Source organism: Oxyura jamaicensis, chromosome 1 (assembly GCF_011077185.1).
Source record: "Oxyura jamaicensis isolate SHBP4307 breed ruddy duck chromosome 1, BPBGC_Ojam_1.0, whole genome shotgun sequence".
NCBI classification, from domain to species: Eukaryota; Metazoa; Chordata; class Aves; order Anseriformes; family Anatidae; genus Oxyura; species Oxyura jamaicensis.
The window spans coordinates 53,203,519-53,229,644 of record NC_048893.1 but is presented as its reverse complement, the minus strand read 5'-3'; the positions used below and the strand labels follow the sequence as shown (position 1 = coordinate 53,229,644).

General features: G+C 39.6%; 1 protein-coding gene and 1 long non-coding RNA gene across 5 annotated transcripts in view; one reads left to right on the top strand and one right to left on the bottom strand.

Annotated features, from left to right (window-relative positions):
* Positions 1-1,543: 1,543 nt before the first annotated feature.
* The window catches only part of DMC1 (DNA meiotic recombinase 1), a 28,080-nt gene continuing 3,497 nt past the window's right edge, over positions 1,544-26,126 (bottom strand). Inside the window, exons 3-19 of one of the 4 annotated variants that reach the window (XM_035339162.1) lie at positions 25,726-25,885; positions 23,049-23,175; positions 20,268-20,507; positions 17,709-17,886; positions 12,890-12,980; positions 12,235-12,279; positions 9,188-9,334; positions 8,805-8,887; positions 8,156-8,208; positions 7,235-7,276; positions 6,155-6,227; positions 5,525-5,616; positions 4,561-4,634; positions 4,346-4,460; positions 3,460-3,520; positions 2,789-2,905; positions 1,544-2,091 (exon numbers count right to left, since the gene is read on the bottom strand). In XM_035339162.1, the coding sequence (XP_035195053.1) occupies positions 2,022-2,091; positions 2,789-2,905; positions 3,460-3,520; positions 4,346-4,460; positions 4,561-4,634; positions 5,525-5,616; positions 6,155-6,227; positions 7,235-7,276; positions 8,156-8,208; positions 8,805-8,887; positions 9,188-9,334; positions 12,235-12,279; positions 12,890-12,980; positions 17,709-17,722 (1,077 nt within the window). In that variant the 5' untranslated portion in view covers positions 17,723-17,886; positions 20,268-20,507; positions 23,049-23,175; positions 25,726-25,885 and the 3' untranslated portion in view covers positions 1,544-2,021. Of the gene's footprint in view, positions 2,092-2,788; positions 2,906-3,459; positions 3,521-4,345; positions 4,461-4,560; positions 4,635-5,524; positions 5,617-6,154; positions 6,228-7,234; positions 7,277-8,155; positions 8,209-8,804; positions 8,888-9,187; positions 9,335-12,234; positions 12,280-12,889; positions 12,981-15,643; positions 15,821-17,708; positions 17,887-20,267; positions 20,508-23,048; positions 23,176-23,305; positions 23,344-25,725; positions 25,886-26,126 lie in introns of those variants that run through there. The other 3 variants (XM_035339180.1, XM_035339152.1, XM_035339171.1) reach the window with 3 other exon arrangements.
* LOC118174136 lies at positions 14,300-15,155 on the top strand. The gene is made up of 2 exons (XR_004754562.1): positions 14,300-14,455; positions 15,035-15,155. It is a non-coding gene; the product is annotated as an uncharacterized LOC118174136 (long non-coding RNA).

Genomic DNA, 26,126 nt, shown 5'->3' with positions numbered 1-26,126 from the left:
GGGGGCTGGAAGTACTGGGTTGTGTGTGACACTTGGGATAGTTCTTAAATTTTTAACACAGGCGGTGTCAGGAGGCCTTCTGTTGCCTTTTAGTCCTGATTGGCTAAGCATAGGTATTTTTTTGTTTTGTTTTGTTTTTTTTTTTGAGATAAATAGTTACTTAGAGGCGACTACGCGGTGTCCATTTAGCTTCCTTGCTACTTAAATGCATATAAACGCACATTACAGCAGCAAACGTATTCCCGATTTTACTGCTCTTACAACGTCACCTTCATAAATTCTCTGTGCTATTTTGTAAAAGAGGACCTCCTCCTGCAAAGTACAGGGCCTGTGCTATGGCAAAGACTCGGCGCGTGGTGTACTCCCAATGTTCACGGCCCGTCAGTGTTTGACTCCAAAAACCGAGCAGAAACTCGTAACTAAAAATGAAATGTGTGTTGTACGATATACAGTTAATTGTGTATTGAATTGTGCAAGAAGTAGAACTTGTGAAATTTCCCTATATATATCTATAAAATTATATATACATAATAACACATAATAAAATGGGAAACGTGCTGTGCTCGTGCTTCTAGCACCTCTCAGGCCGTCCTGGCACCAGAATTTTTGGCTGGTGGTGATCCGTGTACACAAGCCAAAGTAAGGCCACGCCTGAACAAAAGCCACGCAGTCCGCAGTGCTTTCCAGGCTATCAGGTTGTCAAAAATCAGCTACGCTGGCAGAAGAGAAAGTGAGTCCCCTTTACTTTTGAACCCTTGAAGTTAACAAATAACTCAGCCTGGAGCCAGGCATAAATACAAGATGTGTTAAGAAACCGCTAAAAGAAGGCAAACCCTTCAGGTTTGTCACAGCGTAAGCTGGAGTTAAACTTTGGCTACAGCATCAGGCTTTTGTTGATGAATTTCTGGTCACTGATGCGTTTTTACTTTATATTATGTTATATGCATTAGTCAATATAAATAAAAATGTATCAGTGAAGATAAGATTTTTAACCAGACACCAGCGAGACCCATTCTAATCAGCAGTCTTACACGGGGGGGGGGGGGGGGGGGGGGGCGTCCCATAAAGCATCTCGTGTATCACTGGTTGACTGACTGGCCTGTGAGCACGCTCTCTTAGCAAGCTGCATCATAAACACGTTTCCCTCGGTGAAAGTATGAGTGTCAGCCTCTCCCCTATGTAGTCCCTGCTTCTGTTTTCTTCTGCTTTTTAATAATAAAAATAATAACAATAAATTTCAAAAAACCTTTGGTTTTAGTATTCTTATTGATACTAGAAGGAGATTGATGAGGCAATTCTGTAATATTTGTTTCTTCAGATAACCAAACAAAAGGTTTTAAAATGTTGGGTTGCATCTGTTTTACTTCTCTCATGAAATATCAATGAGATTACTGAGAGCAGGATTTGACTGAAAGAACCCAACAGAAGCAGCGTGCTATTCTTATTTGTTTTTATTATTATTTTTACCTTTAATAAAAACTATCTTAAAACATTCTCTCAAAAAAGTAAAAGTGCTTAAAAATTAAAAATATATATATTTAGTCAACATAAAAATGCCGAAGTATTTTCAAGCAACTGTTTTTCCTCTGCTGTACACGAGATTCCATCAAGCTCTCGGGCTCCTGCTACAGCCACTGCCTTTTCCAATTTTTAAAATAATTCTAATTCCATTCCATTTTATACTATCTCAGACATTTCTTTAAAGGAACTAAAATATTAAACATGAAAAGACAGCATTGATTTTCACAAAATACAGGAAAAGGACTCTGAACAATTTACGAGCTTGGTTTTTATATCTTTGTCTGCTGAAAGTTCATTTGAAAAGCAAAGACCCTAAGTGAACCAAATTCTATTAAGATCAATACAACTGAACCACGCAGAGTTTATCCCACTGTCCTCCCAAAAGCTCCCCAATGGTTCCAAAAATATAAAAATGCAGCCAGGGAGTCAGTGACTTTGCACAGATCTTCATCCCAGCTACCTACGAGGTTTTCAGCTGTACCTTTGAATGTGTTTTCTGCCTATTCCTTGGCATCTCCAATCCCTCCAGCAGTTATTGCGAACGTGGCTTCATTTTCAGGCATCTCAGGACTGGGGGTGGAAAAAAAGAAACTTCTGGTTTTCCCCCACGTTAAATGCAGTTGGGGAACAGTTCCCAAAATGTAACTATAAGCAATGTGGACTACTTCAACATGGAGTACTTCAACATCTTTATGCCTGTGGGCAAACTCTAGAAAGTGATCGATATTATCAAAAATGTGAAACCCACCTCTGAAGATGACACACAAGGGAGGGGAACGGAGAAAGTGCATGAGAAGAGAGGGTTCTGTTTATGCCAGCTGTAACTTCCGTGTCTTAGCTCCCGAGCAGGCACGCTGGTGTCTCTGTGCAATTTCATTAATAACGATTTTTAATGACGCATCTGCCACAGTTTAGCAGGTAAACTGCTACCCGCTGAGTTCAGCAGAACTTGGTAACTGAACAGCTCTGGAGTTTTCCTGCTAAGGGCCCACCAGCCTTACCAGACTGTTTGCTAGTCTTTAAGAGATGAGCATCTAGTAGGATTTATGATGAAAGATCACATAATTTAATACACGTGATATGCAAGATGACTTTAAATCTGCTTATTAGTCCTTTCAGATTTTTTTTCTCAACATACCATCCAGAAACGTGGTTAACTTGAAACCATGAATTGTTTCACAGGCTCTTAAATTTCAGCACCGCGAACTTTGTCACCTTACCCTTGCTCATAACGCGGCTTCCTTCCTGCGAAGGGACGGTGATTTACCTGTCATATATCTTGGCGATGCGCAGCTCCCCTCGCCCCTTCCTCAGACTAATTCGGGTAGTCGAAGCATGAGCGAGGATGTGGCCCCCAATGGGCTTCTTTGGGTCTGCCTGAAAGCTAGATTAGCAAGAAAATAGTGATGATTCACTCTGCAAATTCCATGGGCTAATGGTGTGATTAACTGGCAGACCAGGCATACTGAGCTCAGTAATGAATAATGAATAAGCAAATAAATCAAAAGAGGACTGAAGCACGCTTGCCTCAAGATAGGATGCTCAAATGCAATGCCCAGTGGCATAATTGTCCTCTCATCATCAGATGGAAGAGGCTCAAGAAATGCACGCCTTAAACTCCATGCATACACTGCTCCCCGAGAATGTAATGTGTTTTGTTTTCAATAGTTGTTATAGTTTGTTCTCTTTATTCGAGTCACAGTGAAAGAGGCCATCACTCCAGGCAGCAGTTAAGCATTTACAAAAAATTACGAAAACTGAGAGAAACCTATAGGTGTCATCCTTAAATGATTCATCGCACCCGAAGTCCAATGATCAGTCTGAAGTATTTAAAGAAATGAGGAGCCTCTTGCTCCACACAATCTCAGTTCTCATCTCTGTTAAATATGTAGTATGGATAAGAAGAAATTAACAAAAAAAAAAGAAAAAGTATCTTACGTCATGGTTGCTCCTGGATCAGCGGTCATCTGATTGGTCACAAACACAGCCACGTTATATTCTGCAATAGAAAATAATGCCAAGAAGGTGGGCTAGATCAAATTAAATTCAGAAATGCTCTCACCCCCCTAGTAAGAGCAAGGCTGCTAATGAACCACTTCAAATTACAAAGGAAAGAGAAGCAAATCTTCCTTATGTCTGCTGGCTGGGGTTGGTCAGAAGACAGCCTAACTTTGTGTGTCTTTGTGTGACTTCAGCTGTAATATTTATGCCAAAAATGAGCACTCTTCAGTCTTTCCCAATTCACGTCTTCCCTGTTGGCTCCCTGCCCTAGGCCTCTTCTCTGCCCCTCTGTCCGTTCCCCCTTTTTTTGGTATTTACTGCATAAAAAACATTTACTTTCCTCAGCAACATTTCTGAGACATTCCAAAAAAGGAAGAATCCTGTTCATCTCATCATCTCTGAGAGCATTGCACAGTGCAGGGAATGAGGGAATGAACACAGCCTACTCTGCTCTCTGTGCCTTCATCCTTTTTTCTTCGTGTTTCTTGTGTATTTAGACTGCAGAAACTGGGGAAAGGCTGAATATTTGTCCAGTTCCACAACCTGCCCTCTCATTTAGGACTTAACACTATTTCTCAGAAAACTCTAAACGTTGGATAATTCCAAAGACCCCTTAATCTGTCACGTTTCAATAATATATTTTTTAATTAGTTTGATCTTTTTTGTTTCTTTTTGGTAACTGACAGATGTAAAGTGAGGAAAGATTCCTGGGCCAATGTGTGATTGGATAACACACTCAGACTATGAGGTGGTTGTGCTACCAACAACTACTGTTTCAGGAACTCCAGTCCACGTTTTCCGTATTTTGCAATGTTTCCCTTACCTTCTGATATTTTTTGGAGCCTTGACAGCATCTGAGCGAGTTTCTGTTGTCGTTCAGCCAACTCACCTCGACCACTGAAATCCACACGGAAGAGTGCCATTATGGAGTCAATGATCTGTATCGGAATTATGCTGGATAAGTAAATTCAGTGGGGAAAAAAATAGAGAGAGAGATTCTGAAAGCAGCAAGCATAGGGGGAAAAATTTGTCTTGTACCAACAGCTTGAAGATACCAGCTTCCTCATGGAACTTGGCCGCGACATAGTCGAGCAATTCCATCTGATGTTCACCTGATGGGAAGTACAGTTGACAAATGAAATTAGGATCAGAAAGAGCTCTAAAGCAACAAAAGCCTGGGTTTTAAAATTCCACTTCAGGTGTCTGCACTGTTTATATTTTCACTGCCAGCCGTTTTAAGTCCACTGCCCATTAAAAAGCTACCCCTACAATACCCAATATTGCCTAAGTTTCTGAAGACTTCAGTTACCACTTGCCCGGGCAACAAAACTTCTGTGTGAAAAGCTGCAGAACAAAGCTGTGTGAAGAAAACTTTTGTATGTGTGTGTGTTGAGAGCTGAAAACCAATATAAACGTTTGAATTCAATGCTGAATTAAATGACACACAGAAATTGTATTGCCATATTTTCATGTTCATGTTGTTTTCTGAAAACAGAAGTCCCATTTAATATTTCCTTGAAGTTGAAATGCAGTGTATTCTGACAGAGTGCATTCAACTGTCCCTATAAAGTTCTGTTCACAAAATCAGAGGATTTCTGTACAGAATTTTATAAATCATATATGAATATATAAAAATTATAAATATATAAAATATATAATTCGATAAATTATAGACTTAGCTCACATTCAGGCACTCATGGTTACATTAATTGGTGTTTCTGTTACTAAGAGGGTGCACTGACAGCCATCATACACATAGCAGCGTTGTTGCAGCAAACTGCAAAACTTTTTGGAGTGCAGCGGAGCTGGAATACTTACACTGAGCTAGTCTGCTACAGTACACCCCCAGAAATAGAAGCAAGCTTGTAACTCTTTTGTTGGCAACAAAACATTATTTATGATCCTCAGTGGACAATCTCACCCAATAAACTGAGAACTAGTAAAATAGAAGCCTTAGGGGAAAGAAAAACAGGTATCATGGCAGTTGCAATGATGGTCTTACTAGTATATGCACGTGCATACAGCACGTTGTCAAGTACTGCATCGTGGTCAACATTGAAGCGATCAGCAATGTCACGAAGACGGTCTGGTCGGCTGATGTTAGTCAAGGTTAAGGATTTCTCTTTGTAGAAACCATGCTCTGAAAACACTAGAGCTCCATTCCAAAATAAATCTACGGATAAGGAGAGCATTTATTCTGGTCCTAGAGAAGACTGACTTTTCACACCGTCTCACATACGCTGAAGAAAGTTTTGGGCTCACGATGATAACTGCTTTGTGTTTAGGGTTGGGGGGAGGGGTTGATACATGGATCAAACTTTCTATCACCTGTTATCTACCTATCACCTCCTACCATGTACCATTACTAAGAAAGCATGTTAGATCTCAAAAAAGCAGTTAAAAATAAATCTGTATCCTAACTATTTTTTTCCAGCTTGGATTGGATCAAATGACGGAGAAACATCACTGCCTTGTGGGCCACTACACGCTGTGCTCTGCAAGCTTTCTGTGTCCATCGTAATGTTTTACACACATGGAGCTATCTGGAACCTCCTTCTTGCTTAAACTCTTAACAAACTGAACTGTCTTTCCAGTTCATTGTACCTGCAGCTTTCAACAGCCCAAAAGATACAAAGTGTTTTCAGTGTCAATGAAGATAATCTTTCCACCTGTGTAGCCACTTGGTCCTGGAAGCTGAGCTGTCACTAGAATGAATCAGAATGTCAACATGAAAAAGTGGGAAAAACAGTTTCTTACGCTAATATTATTTTTAATAAAATCTATGACTGTTTATCCACATCACAAAGAGCCACCAGTTTTAATCAATGTGGAAATCACTCGTATCTCAAGTCTTACTGCCAGCTTGAAAAGAAAGCCACACAACTTTCCTTTATTGGAGATCAGATGAGAATTAATTAATGGTGTCAAAATTGTGTTTAACTCAGAACCATCACTAAATCTGTACATTTTATATTGAAAATAGGTGAGGGGATTATTAATTAGTTTTTATGCACAAAACACCCTCTTAATCCGCTGCCCAAATTAATGGTATTGATTTTGTATTTTTTTTTTCCAGCTGTAATTCATATAATCAAAAATTCTTTGGGTATGAATCTTGCCTGAATAGTTACTGATTGTGGGTTTAGTTTCTTTGAAGCGAATAAAGTAAAATACTCAATTCATTCAGTTGTAATCGTTCATGCAAAAGGATACAACTCTGCTGACTAATTTGGCCATGAGATTGTACTAAACAGAAGAGGCTGAATTTTTCCAGAAGGTGCCACAATCCCTTTATGACAAAGGGTTCGTTTAAGTGAATGTTTACCTATCCAATGTCTAGAAACTATATTCCAGCAGTGTTCAGTTACAGCAGTTATTATTTACTACTATTTCCACACTGTGAGATAGTGCTGAGGAATCAGAGTCCTGCTATAACTGGCACTGCCAAAGTCTTTGTTTACCCAGTTAATATGAGCCAGTAGAATCCTTTCAGTGCCCTTTCAGAATGTCATATTCAGCAAAACCTCCTGAAATCAGGAAATTAAAAGCATTGCTGAGAAGGAATCTTGCCTTTGCCCTTTTCTGAGCAGTGTCCCTGTCCCCCTGTAATCTATATTTGTGCTCTGCTTTTCCAGATCCTGTGTTTTGCTCTCAGGGATTGTTTATGGTCTTCTCCCTCCTTATGGTCTTCATTTTAAGGTAGCACGCTTACCACAAAGGGTGTGAGATAGCTGGGTTTTGCCTGTCCGGAACTCTATTAGATTATGAGAAAGAAAAAAATAAAGTCAGATCGTTTTCTTCAGAGTTTGGCAGATCCAGGATTTACAGCAGTTAGAAACATACACTTATAAAATTCACTTCTATTTTTACCCTTTGTATTTCTCAATCCAGATATATAAATCATATAATGTACAGTTGAAATATCTTGCATGAAATGTAGAATCTAAAATGCTTTAATTTGATCTCACTTGACTGCTCATTTCATTTCTACTTTTCTGCAGAAATTAAGTATTGCAAGGCAACTACGCAGAAGTGATAATTGAGGGAAGGCGAAAAAATTAATGGTTGGGTCCACTCACCAGGCCCAATTTCATTTTCAGTAAAATTATCAAGAAGTTTAAGAGTTTATTAACTTCACTACATCAATCCATACAAGTCTCCAGTATATCTTTTCTAAAGGGAAGACTGCAGTGTTTAACAAACTCTTTTTGTTTTTGCAGTGTTATTCACTATCTGATCAAACTTACTGTAATAACAGGTTAATTGTGAATGCAAAATATTTCATGAAATTCAACACATCCTGAGTGTGCATAAATAGAGTATCTTTTGTGTCAGTTTCATTACTGAGAAGGTACAGAGATTGCATCAGGGCATTAATAATAGTATGTCATACTGAATCAGCATGCCCCCGAGTCTAATGATTACTCATCTCATACTTAGTCTGCAAGCAAATGAAGAGAAAAAATAGGAAAACACTAAAGGAAGTGGATTCTTCCTTTTTCCACTCATGCAGGTACTCGTCTTATAATTATTATGTGATGTTTGATAGAGGTAATGCAGCTTGATTTAAAATATAAACTATTCTGCAGTTCTTTGTCTGTTCAGTAATACTCATTCAACGTGGTTTTCTCACCTCCAAAGGCTTCAGTGATTGCCATGCTTTCAATTCCACCACCCAGAAGTTTACTGAAGAGAGAGAATTATGGTATGGTTAAACCCACAAAATCACAAGAAGAAAGTGAAAAAGATTTTCTTGCTGCTTTAAGAGTAGTTATTTCTGTCCTAAAGCCCCTTGAATCATGCATTAAGTTCAGGGTTCTAAATGATCGGTGATTCACACACACAAAAAAAAATAACCTTCCTTAGTTTGTGCAAGAGAAAAAATAATAGAAAGAAAAGAAAGGGAAGAAAGAAGAGAGAAAATACCTTTGAAAGAAAATTCCATAAAAGTATCTCAAGGGAGGTATTGAAGACTTACAACTTTGACCTGAGACATGCAAGTTGTGTAACTAGGTGAAAAAAATGACGTTGCAGTCAGGATTTTTGGCTGCAGACTCTGTTTATTTACAATGACTGTACAGAGTCATGTTTCCCTCAGAAAAGGAGCTGTTTCTGTTTCTTACTGTTTCAGGCATCTTTGAGCCAGCACAGGCTCTAAAGGTGAGGTAACCCATATAACCTGAGTATTTGTTCTTCTATATTTTTCTGTCTCGTTACAGACAATAAATATGATTATTGGAACAACTTGGCCCAAGGCAGGATTAAAGTAGAGGTAAGCTTACTCAAATTCCTGGCTGCCAGTAGAAATATGAAATACCATCTTCCGTTTTTCACTGTACTCAAATGCGGTCAGGAAGCCCGGCTCCTAAGGTAGACCAAAGAGATCAAGAGACATTTATTTTGTTTAGCTTTAACCTGTTGACAGCGCATGACATCCCACCTAGGCATCTTCTTCTCCACCCCAGCCTCATTTACACACATTGGGTATGAAAAGCATTTGTCTGATTGTTGTAGAGTATAAAGTACTATCCCTTTAGAGTAATGAGCAGAATTATTTTCAAAATTGTCTTGATGATGTGGTGAAACATTCTGTAAAGAGAAATGCTGCATAACATTTTGGAAAGGCTAGAATAAATTTAAACTATCAGGAGAGTGACTGCCTTACAATAAGCTTATTTGCGGCTTCTTTAATCTTGTCCACTTTGGCCTCTGAAAGCCCTTTTACATTGCACAGCGCCCGTCTTGTTGTCATCTGGATTCCTTTGATAGTGCAGATCCCAACTGACTTCAGTTTCTTAATATCTGCTACGTTCTGTGAAGAAAGTTCCTTTCTATCAGTACTTGTGACAGGTAACAACTAGAAGGCAAAGTAAACCTTTCAAACACTTTATTATACACTCAGGCACGTGTATTTTCATAAAAAAAAAAAAAACAGATTTACAAGTAAATTCTTTCTTCTGCAGTTTCTGACACCCAAATAGCAGTAAATTTTGAGTAACAGTGGTATGAGGGATCTTGGTACAGAGACATCCTGGTGCTTTTGTGAGAAAGGCACGTTGGGTCCAGTTGTACTCGGTCAGTACCAGTCTTTCTAGATCCAAGCTGGTAGTAAAGGAACAGTACCGATTATTTCAGATAGCGTGGAGCGTAACCTAATAAGCCCTATCAAACTCAGTCTGTCCTTGGTCCCTTAGCACAGATAATCTGTAAACCAGGTAATCTGATCATGGATAACTGGGAGCTGACTTGCCCGGGTGGTTCGAAGCTGACTGTCTTCTGTGCTCTAAGTCCAATGTAACGCACACGTAACCTGCCAGATCCAACAGACACTTTGAGCTGGAATGGACTTACTGGAGTTTTTCATTTACTGGCCACAGTATGACTTCAGTCAACACCCTACTGACACATTTTGCCTCCTCTCATCTCATTTTATGAGTCTGGCATCACTAGAAATTTAAAGGCAAGCAACAGATTACTCACAAGAAAACATACCACGTGATGTTTGGGATCATACTTCAACCTACCATCTCCAGCCAAGTTATTTCTTTAAAAAAAAAACAAACAAACAACAACAAAAAAAACACTATGAACTGGATATATCCTCTATTTATCTCAAGTGTGTGGGTACATAAGACATAAGAAGGGAGGGGGGCTATGGAAGGAATTAGTCATGTTCTTTGGGAAGCTTGTTTCTCATCCTGTGAAGTTTTTTTGATCATTACATTAATAGTGATGGGTGAGGTAAAATCAATTACAAAAAAAAAAAAAAAAGACTCCTCCACCCAGAAGAAAATAAAAAGCAGCAACATAAAAAGCACTGAACTGTTGTTTGCATCGTGTTTTTCTATTAAGACAACAAGCTACTCCTGCAAAGATCATTTTTCTAGACTGAGACTTTAATTGCATCACCCAGCTGCTACATTTCTTCAGTGGCTTTGTCTTTGTTATCACATCAAACTAAGACATTACAATTTCCTGAGTAGTAGACCTGGTTGCAAAAGTTCTTGTTCTCTCCCTCACAGATACCCCTTTCACCAACAGTGTATTTACCAACCAAGGTGCTAGGATTTACACATCCTTAGACTACAGTTCAATACTACGAAGCATTCAGCAGTAGTCCTGGCTTAACATACTGACACACCTGCCCCCTTGTACCAGCTGCTTATCCTGATCCTCTCAACCCTATTATGTAGCATCTCTGTCCCAGTTGTACGGCTCTGAGGTGGAAATTGGAGCAGATCAAGAATTTTGAAAATACAGAACTAAAACACGTTTTTTCTTCTGATACGTTTTGCATGACTTGATTCACAAATCCAGTTCACAGGGCGGCTGCAACAACAGATGTACCAAAAGAAGCAATAGTGTGCACTAGGGATAGGAACGCTAAGCAGTGACTGCAGGGTTGCAGCACCTATCAAGTCATTTGAACATCAAACCACAGCCTGGGTTCTGTTTTATCTGTTTGTGGCCACCCTGTCAGATCTATTAAATACTTCTCTCTCTACTCCTATGAAAAAAAAAAAAAATCTAAACACTCAAAAACTAAATCTTTAAGCAAGTGAATTTAACAGGTATGGGGCATCATATGTTCACTGGCACAGCTGAGAATACCAGCTTCTCTTGGGGGGTGGGAATAGCTACTTGGAAAGAAGAAGAAAAAAAAAAAAAAATAAGGAAACTAGATCTATCTCCAAAAAATGAACAACAGAGAACAGCCTAAGTCAACATCTCTTTATTTTCAGGATCCTTCATACCTTGGTATCAATTCTGTGCATGCCTTATTCAATATTGACAGGCTAATACAGCTCCCTTCCAGCTCATGAGGTCAACCTCTTTGGTCATCTTTTTAAATTTTTAGCACAAGAATCTGTGTATTTTTCCTACTCTGTCCCATGCTGATTACAGCCCCCTATCTCATCATCCCTCTGCAGAACTCTCTTTAAAACTCCCTGACAATGAACTGCCAATAAAAAAGTCAACAACGATTACACTGCTGACATGCTGAGCGCAGTAACTACAGCGCTGACGAATGCTGTCTCATTGTGCCTGCCATCCCTTTCTGTATCCATCTCTAGTCATTTATCTCAAAGTTTACATTATTTCAGGCAAACCCAACTTCTCGTTCTGCTTCTCTAACACTGAACATTCCGATCCATGAGTCAGTCTCCTGGACAAACACATAATAACAGTAATTCAAGTAAAAAGGTGATGTTTATGTGATAGTAATGATGATGACGAAAACAATTACAGGAATTCATATTTGATGAAGAAATCTATCCACTTATTTCTCTAGTTACTTATAGTTTCTTCACTCCTACTCTACTCCCTTATACAGCATTCTGAAAATAGTTTAGCAACAATTGTCACTGTGTAATTTCCCGGGAACCAAAAACGCAGGTATAATTACAGAGATTGGCAGGAACAGGAAGTAATCTATCACACAGTTTTCAAATAAATTAACATCTGGTTGGTTTTTCAAGAAGTACTGGGTGCTAAATATTTTGAATATCTTGCCACTTTATTTAGGAATCTGGTGCGAATGAGATTTTGTCTTAAAACCAAAGGCAAAAACTGTTTTCACTTGAGTGACGTAGTATTTATTGCAAGGAGGAATTTCAGTTATTTGTATCAATGTGTAAACACTTTTGGAAATAACATTAAAATAGCTTTATGTGGACAATTCTGTGTGGTAAAGTCATTGGTAATACTTACAATTCCGTGCTTTTGTAGCAGGTCAATATCCTGAAAAAAGGATTCCTAAAAAAAAAGAAAAAAAAATAGTTTTTTTTTTTCCTTATAATTACATCTATCTCACTACATGTTTTGAAATTTGTAAACCTTGAAATGATTTCCACTAATAATATATCTTTTGTTGAACTATGAAAATAAGATAACCCAACGCAAGCCAAGAGGGCCTACACATTTCTTATCACTTTCTTCTTAAAGTGTATCTGCACAGGCAAGCAATCCTCTGCTGTGCTAATAAAACGTGCTAATATCATTGTCTCAACTCTTTCATCCACAGTTCTTTGGCCTTTTCAGGCTGATGACCATTCCTTGGAAGCATAAAATTAATGGCTAATCCCCATGCATTTAATATTCAAGTGTACGATATGGAGCAATACTGATAATCCCATTAAAAACTGGGCATAGCTTTTGAAAGGTTAAGGAAGAGCATTTGAAGAGCAAGACTGTAAAAGAACTAGGAGAATATCAATTTCTTGGTATTAGACTGTAACAAAATTTTAAATGCATCGAACTCCCTGACGGACTTTGGGGACACCGTGTCTCTCCATGGAATTCATTACACTACAACAATACCTTCAGACATTTGCTGCACCTGCTTTTCAATGAACCGCAAATTTACCTCATCATCCTGGTATCCTGATTCTTCTTGGACTACTTGATCCTCCATGGCCTTCATTGTGAAAGAGCAGGCAATGAAGTATTGATCAGTACTAAGAAACACAAACAAAGAGCATTGGAGGGGTATTAATTGTGTAAGTAATTGTGAAGGGACTTTTAAAATGTCCTCAAACTACACAGCCTTCCAAATGCGTCATCACATACGGATTTAAACTTGGATTCTGTATCCCACTTTTTGCCCTACCATACCAAAAGGAGAGAATCTTTTGTGTTACTCTCTCATGAACCAATTTAGCTAGAAAGGGTTTAATTGGTATTAAGAAAAGAGAACTCATTCCCTTGTGAGAATCTTGGGTCTGAGTGTGATTTTGGAGGTGAGAATATTTTAAATGATCTATCATTAGCTGAATTTATTGCTCTAAGGAAGTTAAAGATGGTATTTTTATATCAAAAGTCAGAAGAGTTGCAGATAGAACAGGTAATGGAAAAGTCTATGCAACATCTCAGCTTCCTCATCTGGTGTGACCCAAAGCTCACAAAAAGGCGCTGTTGAGAAGACTACAACTTCTTAGTCATTTATCTCAAGGGCACACTATGGAGCCGTATTTGTTTTCAAGTTCTTTGCTGAAGCTCAGAATACCCAATAAAAGCTGAAGACATGCAAGTAATGCCTGTAAGAAGTATGCAAGCATGAAGAGAATAAAAGAAGGGTAGTAGAAATCTGAGGCTTTTATTATGCAGAAATGAAAGCTTATTTCATGGTTTCTCATAGTTAACTTGACATGTCTGTACTCTGCTATGGCTTCACTGCCCTTTTTGTGAGACTTCCCATAAACAAGGCCTAGAACCAGAACAGGCACTTACCAAATAAAAAGCTCAAATAAAAAGGGCTTTATTACCTCCCTAAGTTTCATGAAAGCAGGATAAATGAATAGTTCCTTAAAAATAGGGTCTTATAACCCACTTTATCAGTTTTGTGATTTTATAAATTGTTAGGTTGCTTCCGTCTTAATTGTGAGCTGCCTGCATTGCTGTAGCTATGGTTTATCAAGTTTTGTAAAGTGCCTCATCCAGAAGCGTTTGCTTACCCATCCTTGTTAATAAAATCCATGGAAAGTATATGATGGGTTTATTATGAAAATACAAGACGGGATAATTTAGAATAAATATCTGCAAATAGCTTTTTTCAGTTTTTTAATGGATACTTAAGGTCTGCCTAATTTGCTCACAAGAATCTTGTGTATACAGAGGATGGGAAAAGCGAGAAATAAAATATAATGTTAGGATGATATTATTTGAGGTTTGGAGTGAATATATCATGGAGTCACTTCTGTTAGTATTCAGTAGAAATACTCCTATAATGTCAGTTATTTCTGATAGCATCAAGACGTATTTTGTTTTTATTTCAGAAGCCTGACAATTATGGAATGAGAAATCATGCCTTCACATCATGCTTTATATCAGTCAGAAAAATAATTACAGTAAAAAAAAAAAAAAAATACTTGAAGAGATTTCAAAAAACCCCAAGCTTCAAAGACTGAAAGAAGAAAAACAAGTAATGCAAAATGTATTACAATCCCCTTCTTCATTAAAAATATCCTCCTGAAACTGCACATAATTCTGAATTACAAGCACAGCTTAATAAGTCATAGGTTCACTCTCCTACTCCCCATCCTTAGGCAATTGGCACCTCAAAACAGAAAAACTAGGCAGACCCAGACACGTGCCTTCCTGCAGGCTAGAAGGAAAAATCGAGAAATTATACCACACCCTCTGAAAGCTTTAGGGTTGAACAAAACCCTGTTTAGTGCTGAGTCCTCCTGTCACTGGTGTGTTGGTACAGTGAAGGCCCAGAGGATTCCAGCCGTCGCTGACTGCAGTGAACTAGAAAAAAGGCTGAAAGTCTGTGACAAAACAGCAAATCCACTATGAAGTAAGGATCTTTGGGAAGAAACGTGTTTTTGTGGCACCTCAGGTGCCTCAGGTGCCACAAAACCTTGTAATTACTGTCCTAGGAGCTATTCATTAGGATTCATGGGCAAGACCAGCTTGCTGCACTAGTTTGAACATATATAGGTTGTTGGTATGACAGGCGCTTGGCCTGAGCCCATAAAAATGGGTTTAATAAACGTTTTTTTTTGGACAGGAACATTGCAGCTGATTTGACAGGAGCTGAGTTCGGGCCTCCATGTTACAGGCAGCAGGATGACCCATTCTCTCCTCCCCCTGACCTCCTGAGGAGCGCCATGCCGGAATTCCACGTTTACTGACTCAAGCGAAAAATAAACGATGAATCACAGATCAACACACACATTTATTTGGCCTTTCCTCGCCAGCTGCCTTTTCCAGGGATGCAAATTCACCTTCCCAAAAGGGGCGAGGCTCCACAGAGATTCCCCTCCCCGGTGGGAACGCCGAAATTCCCCCTCAAAATGACCACGGTCACTAAACCACTGCTCAGATCCGGGCAGCTCCCTGAGGGGCTGCGACACCCTTGGGTGCTGAGGGGGGCCCAGGCCCGCTCGCCCGCCCGCCCGCTGCTGAAGGAGCGCCGCGGGCCCGCCGCTAATGGCCGGACCGCCCTGGGGGCGGCGCGCGGGCTCCTGACAGGAATGGGGCTGCCCACTCCTCACCCCCCCCCCTCCCCCCCGCCCTGAAATATGTCTGAAATACAGTTCATTTTTGTCCTAAAGCGTGTTATCTTCCAAAATTTACCGACTGTTGCGTTTGTCATCGCGGGGGAATGTTGTATTACCTTTATTTTATGGCTGGCTTTGCAACACAAAGTGGTGGTGGTTTTGAGGGCGGTCAGTTCGATGCAGCACAGTGGGTGCCCTACACACGTCCCCCTACACCAGGCCTTTTTTGGGTTGGGTGGCCAAAGACCATCAGAGGGCACCCACTTCTGAAAGCTGGAAGAGAAGTGACTTGCCTGAAGCCAGAAGATAAAAAAATGAGATTGAGTCATGCACGTGATGATTTAAAAGGACGGGAAAAGTGCATTTTAGGATATAAACACTTCCAGCGGCATGCAGTCCCATCTCCTTGGAGATCCTTTTTGAAAAGCAATGGCCTGTTTTAGTTCAGCTGTGTGCAAATGAGCTGTCAGTTCAGCATCATGCTCAGGAGAAGCTGGTGGCATCCCGGGGTCGGTACCCTTGGTTTTGGTGGACTTTCAAGTGTTGTGTGGGATGAGAACACGGCACCTTCAGGCATGTTTCAAGGCACTTTGAAAATTTTCATGCCTTCTGTCTGTGGGAGGTGAAAAATACATCTACTGTCTCCAGTATTAGCCAATCAGGACACTGACCAAGCAAACAAAAACATCACAGCCCCTTACCACCATCAGCACACTGCAGAAGTGCCTGCATGGCCAGCGCTTGAAAAATCAAGCTATTTATGTAAGTACTTTGATTCTAATTCTGGGTGCCTAAGGCTCTGTCTGTAGAGAGGAACTGGCTGGCACAGCTTTTGAAAACTGCATTATTCTGCAAGAGCTATTCCAGAAGAGCACTTAGGGAGGCAGTCCTTTGGCCTACAGATGAATTCCTTCACAAAGTATGCTTTTACTCCAGGACAGAGTCCACACGCACAGGGTAATCTTTCTGGCACTGCTGAACAGCTCCGCAACAGCTAATGCATGAGTAAACAACCTGCCCTCCATTATTCCTCTTCTTAGAAAAGCCGATGAATGCACAGAATGTGAAGATCATTTTCCATCCCAAAGTACAACTTTGGATAATCAGTTACACCCGACATCTTCAAAGCACTGTGTGATCTCTAGCTGCTCGCTTGGCTCCCAGCAGATGCTGTGCAATGACTCCACGCACTCCGTCACCTTACACAGCAGGCAAGTGACAAGGTGTACTCGTCCCTACCCGTGCCTTCACTGTGCACCTCCAGCTGCAGTTGGGGCTGTGCTGAGGAGACACACCACTGCCGTCTGCGTTTCCTCTCAAGTGAGATTGTCCCAGCTCAGACAAGGCATAGCCCAAGTCAAACCACTGCCATGAAATATGCTAAGTATTCAGCTGACTTCACCATCCACACAAAACATTTTAAACCATGGTAACAGGAAGGAAATCATGTGGTCCTTCTGTTGTTTGCTTCTGGTTTTTATTTAGGTTTATATAGATCAAATGGACTAGAGTCAAACATATAAACTAATGCCTCCTCTGAACTTTCAAGCTGGCAGTATGCCTGTTCCTAATCAGGACAGAATTATCTGATATCTGGCCTTTCAGAATGTAACACATGAAGATTCAGCGTTCAAGAGAGCACATTTATGTCTGAATTGTTTTGGAAAAACTGTGCCTTCTGGTTTCCATAGGAATATGTTTCACTTATAGTTTGTTTCAGACCAAAACATTCCTGTGACACCTGGAGCTTCAGAATTGCAGAATGCTCCTGGGCAAAGATGCACAATTTCTTCAGATTCTTCATCTCTCTCTTCTCTAGCAGCAATTGCAGTTTTTTTGTTTGTTTGTTTCCTGTAAAGTTGAAAATACATGGAAGATTTATGTAAATGAAGCAATTTTATCTATGTTTTCTTTCTCTTTGGTCAAGATTAAGAGAAACTGCTAAGGCTGCATGTGTTTTGAGATAGGATTGGCAAGATAACAGATCAGCCAAAACTCATTGTCTAGACTGGAGATCCAAGATGGTTACACTGGTAGATGGAGATACCTGGAAGGAACAGACATGGTACTGTGGTCCAAGTCTTTAGAACTTTAGACGAGGCCTTGACAAAATACTCAACACCGTGCTGTTGGGACTGATCTAGAATTAAAAAATCATACATTTTGCCATCATTAATTTACCTTGAGTTAATCATTAAGGATATGGTATAAAATTAAAGATCTCTTCTGCATATCAGGATGTCCAGTCCAGACTTGGTTCAGCATCAAAACTCTAGAGGAACTGATGAACTAGATGGTTGTGTCCATTGATATTAAAGAGATGCCAGTTGAAGTCAGGACCACAATAGGCTGGCTATGACTGGAAAAGAAAAGATGCCAAAGAGAACTTATTAATATCAAAACAAACAAACAGACAAACAAAAAAAAAACAGATGAGATTACTCAAGCACAGTTATTTTTCTGAGTGAAAAAGAAATAATCCATAAGTACGTAAACTATACAAATACAGTAAGCAACAGCAGTCCAAGCACCATAAGCTTCATTTTCTTTGTGATAATTTTAATAGATGATTGTGAAATAAGTAGTTTTTTATGTATAATAAAGGATGTTATGAAAAGAATACAAAATGCAGACTGGAATAAACAAGGCCGCTTTTAAGCTTTGCAAAATCTAAATCCAGTTAACAGCCTTTCTGGAGACATGCATCAATATATCATTGGCAGAGTCTATTAAAAAGACAAAGGATGTAAGAAAACCCTTTTGAGAATGCATATTCTCAAGATTAAAAAAAAAAAAAAAAAAAAAAAGAAAGCCAGTAATGGACAAGAATAGGGCTGAAAGGTACATCAAGAGATAACCTAGTTCAAAGCATAATCAGCTAAATTCGGTAGATGTTTGCTTGCCTAGGAGGCTGTGGATTTTCTTTGACCAGAGGTTTGTGCTTGACTATCCTTGTCATTACCCTTGAACTCCATTATTCACTTGATAATGCAAACTTCTTTGTAAAACTGTGCAATATTCTTTGAGCTAACTTCGAGTTTTAAAAGGTCAAATAACTGTGACTAACTCCTGCCTTCTCATGTCTTCTACCACAAAAGAGACAAAATCCCAGCACAGTCAGTTCTAAAATAATTGCCCAAACCTGATGCATCACCTGGGCTTGTTCTTACCTGCTCACCCCTTTTGGGGTGAGAGCATTGTAACCATGTAGTTCTGCATTACAGTATTGCCATTCCCCGTTTTATGGTGAATTTGCAAGGCCTCAGGAGCGAGGCTTGTCGGGCTTGCTTTCTGTGAACTTCTGGTGACCCTTTTGTAACTGTGTTTTACTTGGTTAGCTGGGACAGCAGTTTCCATAATTGACCAGGTGCCTATGGCTAATTTGTTTTGCTTCTGCTTATCTGTGTTGTACAGCCATCAATTTATAAAAATAGCAGTAACAAGCAGTTATTATGTAGAATGAGAGATTTACAGCTAGCACAATGATGTAGTGTAGAGAAATACAGGCCTGGTGTGATAGCAGAGGCCTTGAAAATTGCAGACAAGATGCAAAGGAGTACAGGCAAGTGATGATAAGAGCAGGGCACAGGCTTGGCACTGGAGAATTGGTGGCTATAAACAGCTCACTGGTGATCAAAGAAATGCAGGCCTGGAGCTGGACAGAACTGGTTTTGGTAGTAACAAAGAAATAGTATCTAACATACACAATGTGCACCACACATAGCAAAATGAGATGTAACGTGAAACCACCGACATGAACATCATATTCCTCCCAGTGAAGGACTCCAGATGGGACAACTCTCTGCAACATTCCCCACATGCACCAGAATGAAGCCACCAACCTTGCAACCCACAGGGGCAGTGAAAGAGGGAGTGAAATACAAGGAAAAGGGAGAGAAACCAAGAAACGTGTGAAAAACAATTTTATAGAAGGACTGTAACTGCATTATTGTTCTTTCTGTAAGTTACAGCTGGATCAATAAACATTAGGCTCTTAAGATTTCAATTATACCAACAATAAATCCGTGACTTTGCATTTTATGTAAGATGTACTTCCTCTTTGTCCTTAAACGAGATTCTGAGCATAGCAGTGTGTGTCACTAGTTAGTGGCTGATTACCCACTTCTAAATTTCACTGGCGGCTGATAAACTAGAAGAAGCTCAAGGACTGCCTCAGCTAACAAGCAGACCAGTACCAAAACAGACCTGGATTAAGCACGCATCCTGGCTGTAGCTAAAATTCAGTCTTTTAAAATCTATCACTGAACACGTATCTAATTATGCTAACATATTTAAAAAAAAAAAAAAAAAAAAAAAAAAAAAGATGTAGCATTGAAAAAAAGCAGCCTTTTTCATTTTTAACAGAATAATTTGTCCTGTGCGGAGGGCTGCTGCTGTGACCTTCTGCAATCTACCAATTTCAGAGTGAAATTCTGCACAAAATCTTTGTTACAAGGAACAAAATGCAGTTGCGGAAATATGCTACTCTGAATCACGAAATGACTACTTTGGGAGATACAGGCCTTTTTTACTCTGGGAGAGCTTTCTAAATAGCTTTTGCAAATTCCAAAATAACTGCTCTTGACTAACTCCACACATGGAGATTTTTGTTCTGGAGTAAGTGCACGTTGTTCTACTTTAGCTTAATCAACTTTATGATAAACAGGAAGAACGGGCTAATTATGGAATAAGACTGCCTACATATGTAGCTAAGTGGGAAGGGTAATTGCACGCACTTACATACATCTTTGGTCATTTGCATTAACCTCTAAGGTCAGATGAACTTTACCACTGCCTTTTTCATCCTACTTTTATTTCCTATGAAATCGGTACCAGTCTTCAAAGTCACTGACAATGCTACTGACAAGCCTGCATTTGAATTAACGCTCAGTCACGGAGCTGGTTCAAGTCTATGGGTGAATCATCTTCATCTCACTCAAGTAAAATGGCAGAATTGACTCAATCTTCATCAAAAGTCACCTGAAAGAGTTACAACAAGAAAATTGCTCATGGATGGGTCCACCATGAGGCAGGACACAGGACAGCGTGCGTATCCTTCAGACCAAAGAAATTTTGACCCCTAAGACAAACAAGCTGGAAGTACTGCAAATATTGTCTTAACTGTTATGGCCAAAAAAAAGTCAGTGCTTCTCTAACTTATTCACATATCAGCATTGAAAATTAATCTACATTAGACACAAAATAAAGCAGCTGAATCCACCGAACACAGAAGAGCAGAGTTTTTCACTGCTACAGCTAAAAAAAGTATAATTTATGGAATGTTTTTTCCTTTAATATATCCCAGCTCGCAGAAGCTGAGTGCTTCTGTTGTCAAGTCAGTTGAATAATGACTTTGAGTACACTGCTCTGTTTTGTACTGAGGGCAGCATTTTCATTGGCATGGTTCAGAAACAAGAATGTATTTAATGTGCAGCTAATAAAACAAGTCTGATTTCCAGGTTACACACGAATTCACTTGGTCACATCAAGAAATGACATTTTACAAGAAAGACATTTTAAAATTCACACTTGGAAGAGGTTCAGCACTGGTATTAGAGACATTTCTTCTTTAAAAAAAATACAAAAAGCAGAACACACCACAAGCTTTGAAGAACTTCTACTTTTGAAAAACAAATGATTTTCGCAGTGTTTCTAGTGTTTCTTCATGCTTGATGAGTCTGGAAAAGTTAAGGCTTTCTAGCTCAGCTTCTCAGTTGGCGGCAGCTTTTCTTTTAAACCAGCCATACTGCAGCACTAGATGTGCTCTTCTTTTGGCCAGTTTTCTACTCTTGGCTTTGCTGCTGCTTCTGCAAGTGAGTTTGTATGTAAACCACAGAAAAAAACAATCTTGCTCCATTTGCATTCCATATGTTTGCCAGGCTAGTGGCCAGAAGAGATCATGAGCAGTTTCTTTTCAAATTCTAAAACGTGGATAGGCATTGACTGCCTCATCACAGTTATTTTCAGCTTAGAATAACATTTAGAACTCTCAGAAGAATTGTACCCAGCTTAAAATACTGTGCTTCCTTGATTTTGCTATACATAAAGTCTTAATTTGCAGTGATGGGCCAGCCAATAATTTTCTTCAGTCTTGCACCTTTAAACTTTGGTGATTGATTAACCTGATTATTCTTGTTTTATCCCTTGCTTGAGTTTCCTTGGATTATCATGGTTTCTTTACCAGCCTTCCTGGAAGTGTGTCTGCTTCTTGAGCATTTCCTCTGTCTATACCTCAAAGTAGGTTTTTACGCCCTCCTCCTCTGGTGCTTTGGCTGAATTTATTATTATAAGTGGCATGTAATAGTGTCTGAAACTCAGTACAGGTGCACAACTCCCACTAAGTTCAATATGTTCGCAGTACAGCAAACCGGAGATCAGAAGCTGATGAGAATAACAACCATCTTCCATCCCAGGCATTTGTGAGGACAATGACTGAGTGACCTTGAAGGAACTCTATCAAAAGTAAAAGCATCTGCAAATCGACTCAGGAGGCTGAACTACCCAGGCAGAGGACTTTTCAGGGTGTTCCTTCAGGAGGCAGTTACGTATATTCAATAGAAAAAAAGACAGGGAAGGAAATTCCAGACACTGTTGGAATAAATACGTAGAGTATCGTTCATCACCAAACACAATATTAAAATTCCTAAAGAGCAAATGCTGGAGAAAGTCTACTGAGAAGGACAAAAGTGTTACAGAATCCTGAACTATCATAATTGCGAGACTAAAAACATAACAAAGCACTGGCTTTGGAAGTTGCATCTGTCAATAGTTCGAACACAACAAAGGTTGTTTAAAACCTCTTAGAGGACCTGTATCCAGACAAAATAAGAAAGTCCTCTCTCTTACCCATTCTTCTCAGGGTGATGGAAGGTTCTAACAAGGAACAGGGAAGGGAAGTTACTGGCTTGGGGACAGAATCTGTAGAGATAAACAGACAAAAAAGCAACACTAAAAATTGCAAAGCAATCCCACTTCCGTACTCCCTGTATGCGAGCAACTGCCCTTAAGGATCTTTCTGTATTTGCACAGCATATGTGGATGCCAACAAAGAAGATGAGCTATGGCAGCAGGAGAAAGAAAAATTCACTCAAGCAACCACAACATCTTCCATCCTTCTCCAAACACTTTATCACCTCTCTAGGATGACGTGCTATTTTTAGTCTTCTAGTTTTCAGCATATGTTGAGACTGCTTCCAAACACTTTCTTTCTGATCTTTTTCCAGCTCTGCATCTTGGGTCTGGAGGTCTGAAATAAATACTGAGTCTGGATTGCCCTCATTTAGCATGTGCCAGTGGACCCAATACCTAAGGAAGTATTTGCACTAATTAGACACATACAAGAGGATATACAGGCAAGCAGCTCCGATGGGTTCCAGCTATCTGGGATTGACAAACACATACATATGTGTATGTACACGCACCCTCCTGCTTCTCATATGGGGAGGGCACGTTACAGCAGAGCAAAGACATTCAGAGCACCAAGCCTGCTCTAAAGTCTTAGTAAAATAAATTGTGTTTTACCTTTTCATCCCAGTTCTATGCCTGGAAAAGTCACTGTTTAATGCTTTCCTTGTTTGGACTTAGAGGACTTCACTTCCAAGGTATGATGAGGCTGGTATTTGCTAGAAGCTTGTCCGTGTCATAGTCCCTTCAAGAAAAAAAAAAAAAAAGAAAGGCAGAAGAAAAGTTTGAGTCATTTACCACATTGGTAGGAATAATGCCTCAATTTTCATGTATTCTCTTTAAAGAGCCTAGCTCATCCACAAGTGAGACATAACTGATTCTAGGGTAAAATACAGCATCCACTAGTGCTGGCAACATCACGTTGCAGTCATGTGAAGAGGAATAAAAACATCCTCTCCTGCTGAAACTGCTAGAGAAATTTCAGGGTAGTAGCAGGCAATTAGAGGCTTGGAAAATAGCCGTGACACCAGGGTAATGCCTCCATCTAGTAAAAAATAACTGATTAAATTATACCATAAATGCCTAACATTGCTGAAGTCAGCTGTCTCTAACAGAAGCAAATTTGGAGATAACTTCCCTCGAGATTTATTGAGTCCATAAATTCCTTTAACAAAATTAATAAAGCACAACACGCTCATCTTCTCAGTTTCAATTTGCAGGTCTCAGAAGAAAAGTGGCACTAGCATCACATTGTTACTGTTATTTCGAGTCAGTTTAATAAGCAAATGAATCCCTTCCAAATATCCATTCCCTGCGCAGTTACTCAGTGAAGTGCGTTTCCCCCTTGCCGCTCCACGATGACAAAGCAGTGTGGGTGAGAGGTCTTCTCCTAACACTCTGTAATGGCAGGACCCTGGCTGTGGCGAGACAAACTGACACGTTGGCAGCGTGGGGTTCACTTTGATGATAGTGAAATATATACAAAGGGTTTCCAAAGAATAAAAGTGACCTAGAGCCTGGCATAATTGCTGTAACAGTGCATGTTACAAGAACAAAAAGTACAATAAACTATGTGCTTGATCAAGAGAAACAGAAGTTGTTGCTTCCGCTTGCTGGCAGGCAGGACAACACAAACGTTCATTACAAAAATATGTAGACATCAGCAAGATGCAAGCTGAGTAAATTCTGTGTGCTGTGCCGAGAGTAAGCGTCCTCTGCGATAGCACTGAATATAAAAGAAAATGCTTGACATACTTTATTTTGGACTTTAAGGAGAATAACTTGATCTCTTGCCAGCTTTTCTTCTACGGGGTTGGATTTAACAGAATGAGCAGACCTTAAGACTGATCACCCATTTCTTTTCTACTTCTTCAGTGTGCAATACAGGAAAGGTAAAAAAGTTTATAAATATACACATTCTTAAATCCAATTTAAGAGCAATATAGTTCAATGTATTTCCAAAGCATCTCTGGAGAAATAAATGGCTGTCAGTACCGACTTTGAATACTCTCACTGGCTTCTGTATCAGGTTCAGCATTCCTAGCCTCCTATTCAATGCAGCCTCTGTCTACATTTACCACTGCCATTCCTTCCACTGCTCACACTTTTTTCCAGGCTACTTTGCCCAAATAGCCTTCTCTTACTTTTCTCCTTCTGCCTTACTTTACTTGCTCTTGGTGCTAAGAACTTTTCCCTTCTTTGTGTGACAAATAACCATCTTTTCCTTTATTCTAAAACACTAACAAAAACATGTCTGATAATAACAATGGATTTCTATTAGACATTTTAAATAAATTTGCTATTCTGTGTCCAAGCACAGTGGAAATGTTCTTGTGTTACTCCATCATACAAGTAATTCAGGTCCCAAGATTTAAAAACAATTAAATCAGAAGCTCCTAATTAAACAGCCAAAACTTAATTGCCAGGCATCTGCACTAGCTGCAAAATAAATGGTTATTATGGAGTATTTCTGAAAACATAACTACCTCTATAGGTGACTAAATATCAAACTAGGATATTTGTTTCGGAAATCACAAACTTGTTGTTGTCGTCGTTGTTTTTACTGACTTGATCATCCTTATTTGCAACCTGTTGAACACTGGCTCACGGGTCTCTAATTCAGTTACAAGCTTTCCCCTGTCCTGCACAAGGCTTGGCATACTGACATGACTCCTGACAACAAGTTATCACCACCAGTTGTTTGATCTTGGAACTGAAGTAGCACATTACTTCACCAATGGATGAATGAATGTATTGTGGAAACAGCCTGCCTGCTGACCTGTGACAATTTCACTTTCTCTTGGACTGACAAGCTTTAAACCTTCAGGGACTCATTTTCACCTGCTGTTATTTCCAAAATGAATCAAATTACATAGACATGTGAGCTAAGAACAAGTACCTAAGTACAACACCCCTTCCCTCACAATGTTTAATATGAGATTGTGCAAAATACTGAAGCACTTGGTGCATAAGTCAAAACTGAGAATTGTTTGGCCCATGTCACATTATTTGCTTACTTCTTTTCAGAAGGAAGTATCTACCGTATTTTGGCTGCAGAGCACAACAGAGACAATGAGCGCTGCCTGTGGAAGGCTGACCTGTGATGGAATCCCTAGACAACCAGCAAAGAAGAAAAGGTGCTCTGGGGCACGTGATTGAAATTAGTGAGACCAAACTTAGAAAAGAAGAAAAATCCTGAGGTCTTTAGGGAATCCTTTCTTAATGGTTAAGAAAAAAATCCTGACAAAAAAAATCATCTGACAGACAAATTGATCAAAAACAAAAAGAAACAAACCTGTCAGTAACAGGAACAAGACAAACAAGTCAGCAGTGGATTCTTTCAAAGAAAGCCTTAGCTTGTGTGACACATCCACTTGGTGGCTGCATGTCTTTGCAAACATTACATTACATTCTTGCAGGGAGTGCTTATTAGTCTTCTTTGGACTGCTCGTCATCTTGAAGGAATGTGGGGAAAGGAAGGAGAATGAAAAACAGTTCATCAGTTTTGAATCCAAGACTCAGAAACAAGTTTATGCAGAGAGCACCCTCCACAATGTCTATTTTGCTTGGACATGCAACGCAACCATCGTTTTCATTTTGGATGCTACATTCAAAGTTTGTATTTTCAGGGTTCTTCCCCCTGTGAATCAACAAAGATCACACTTTACCACTAGAAAACACAGCAGCACCATCCAG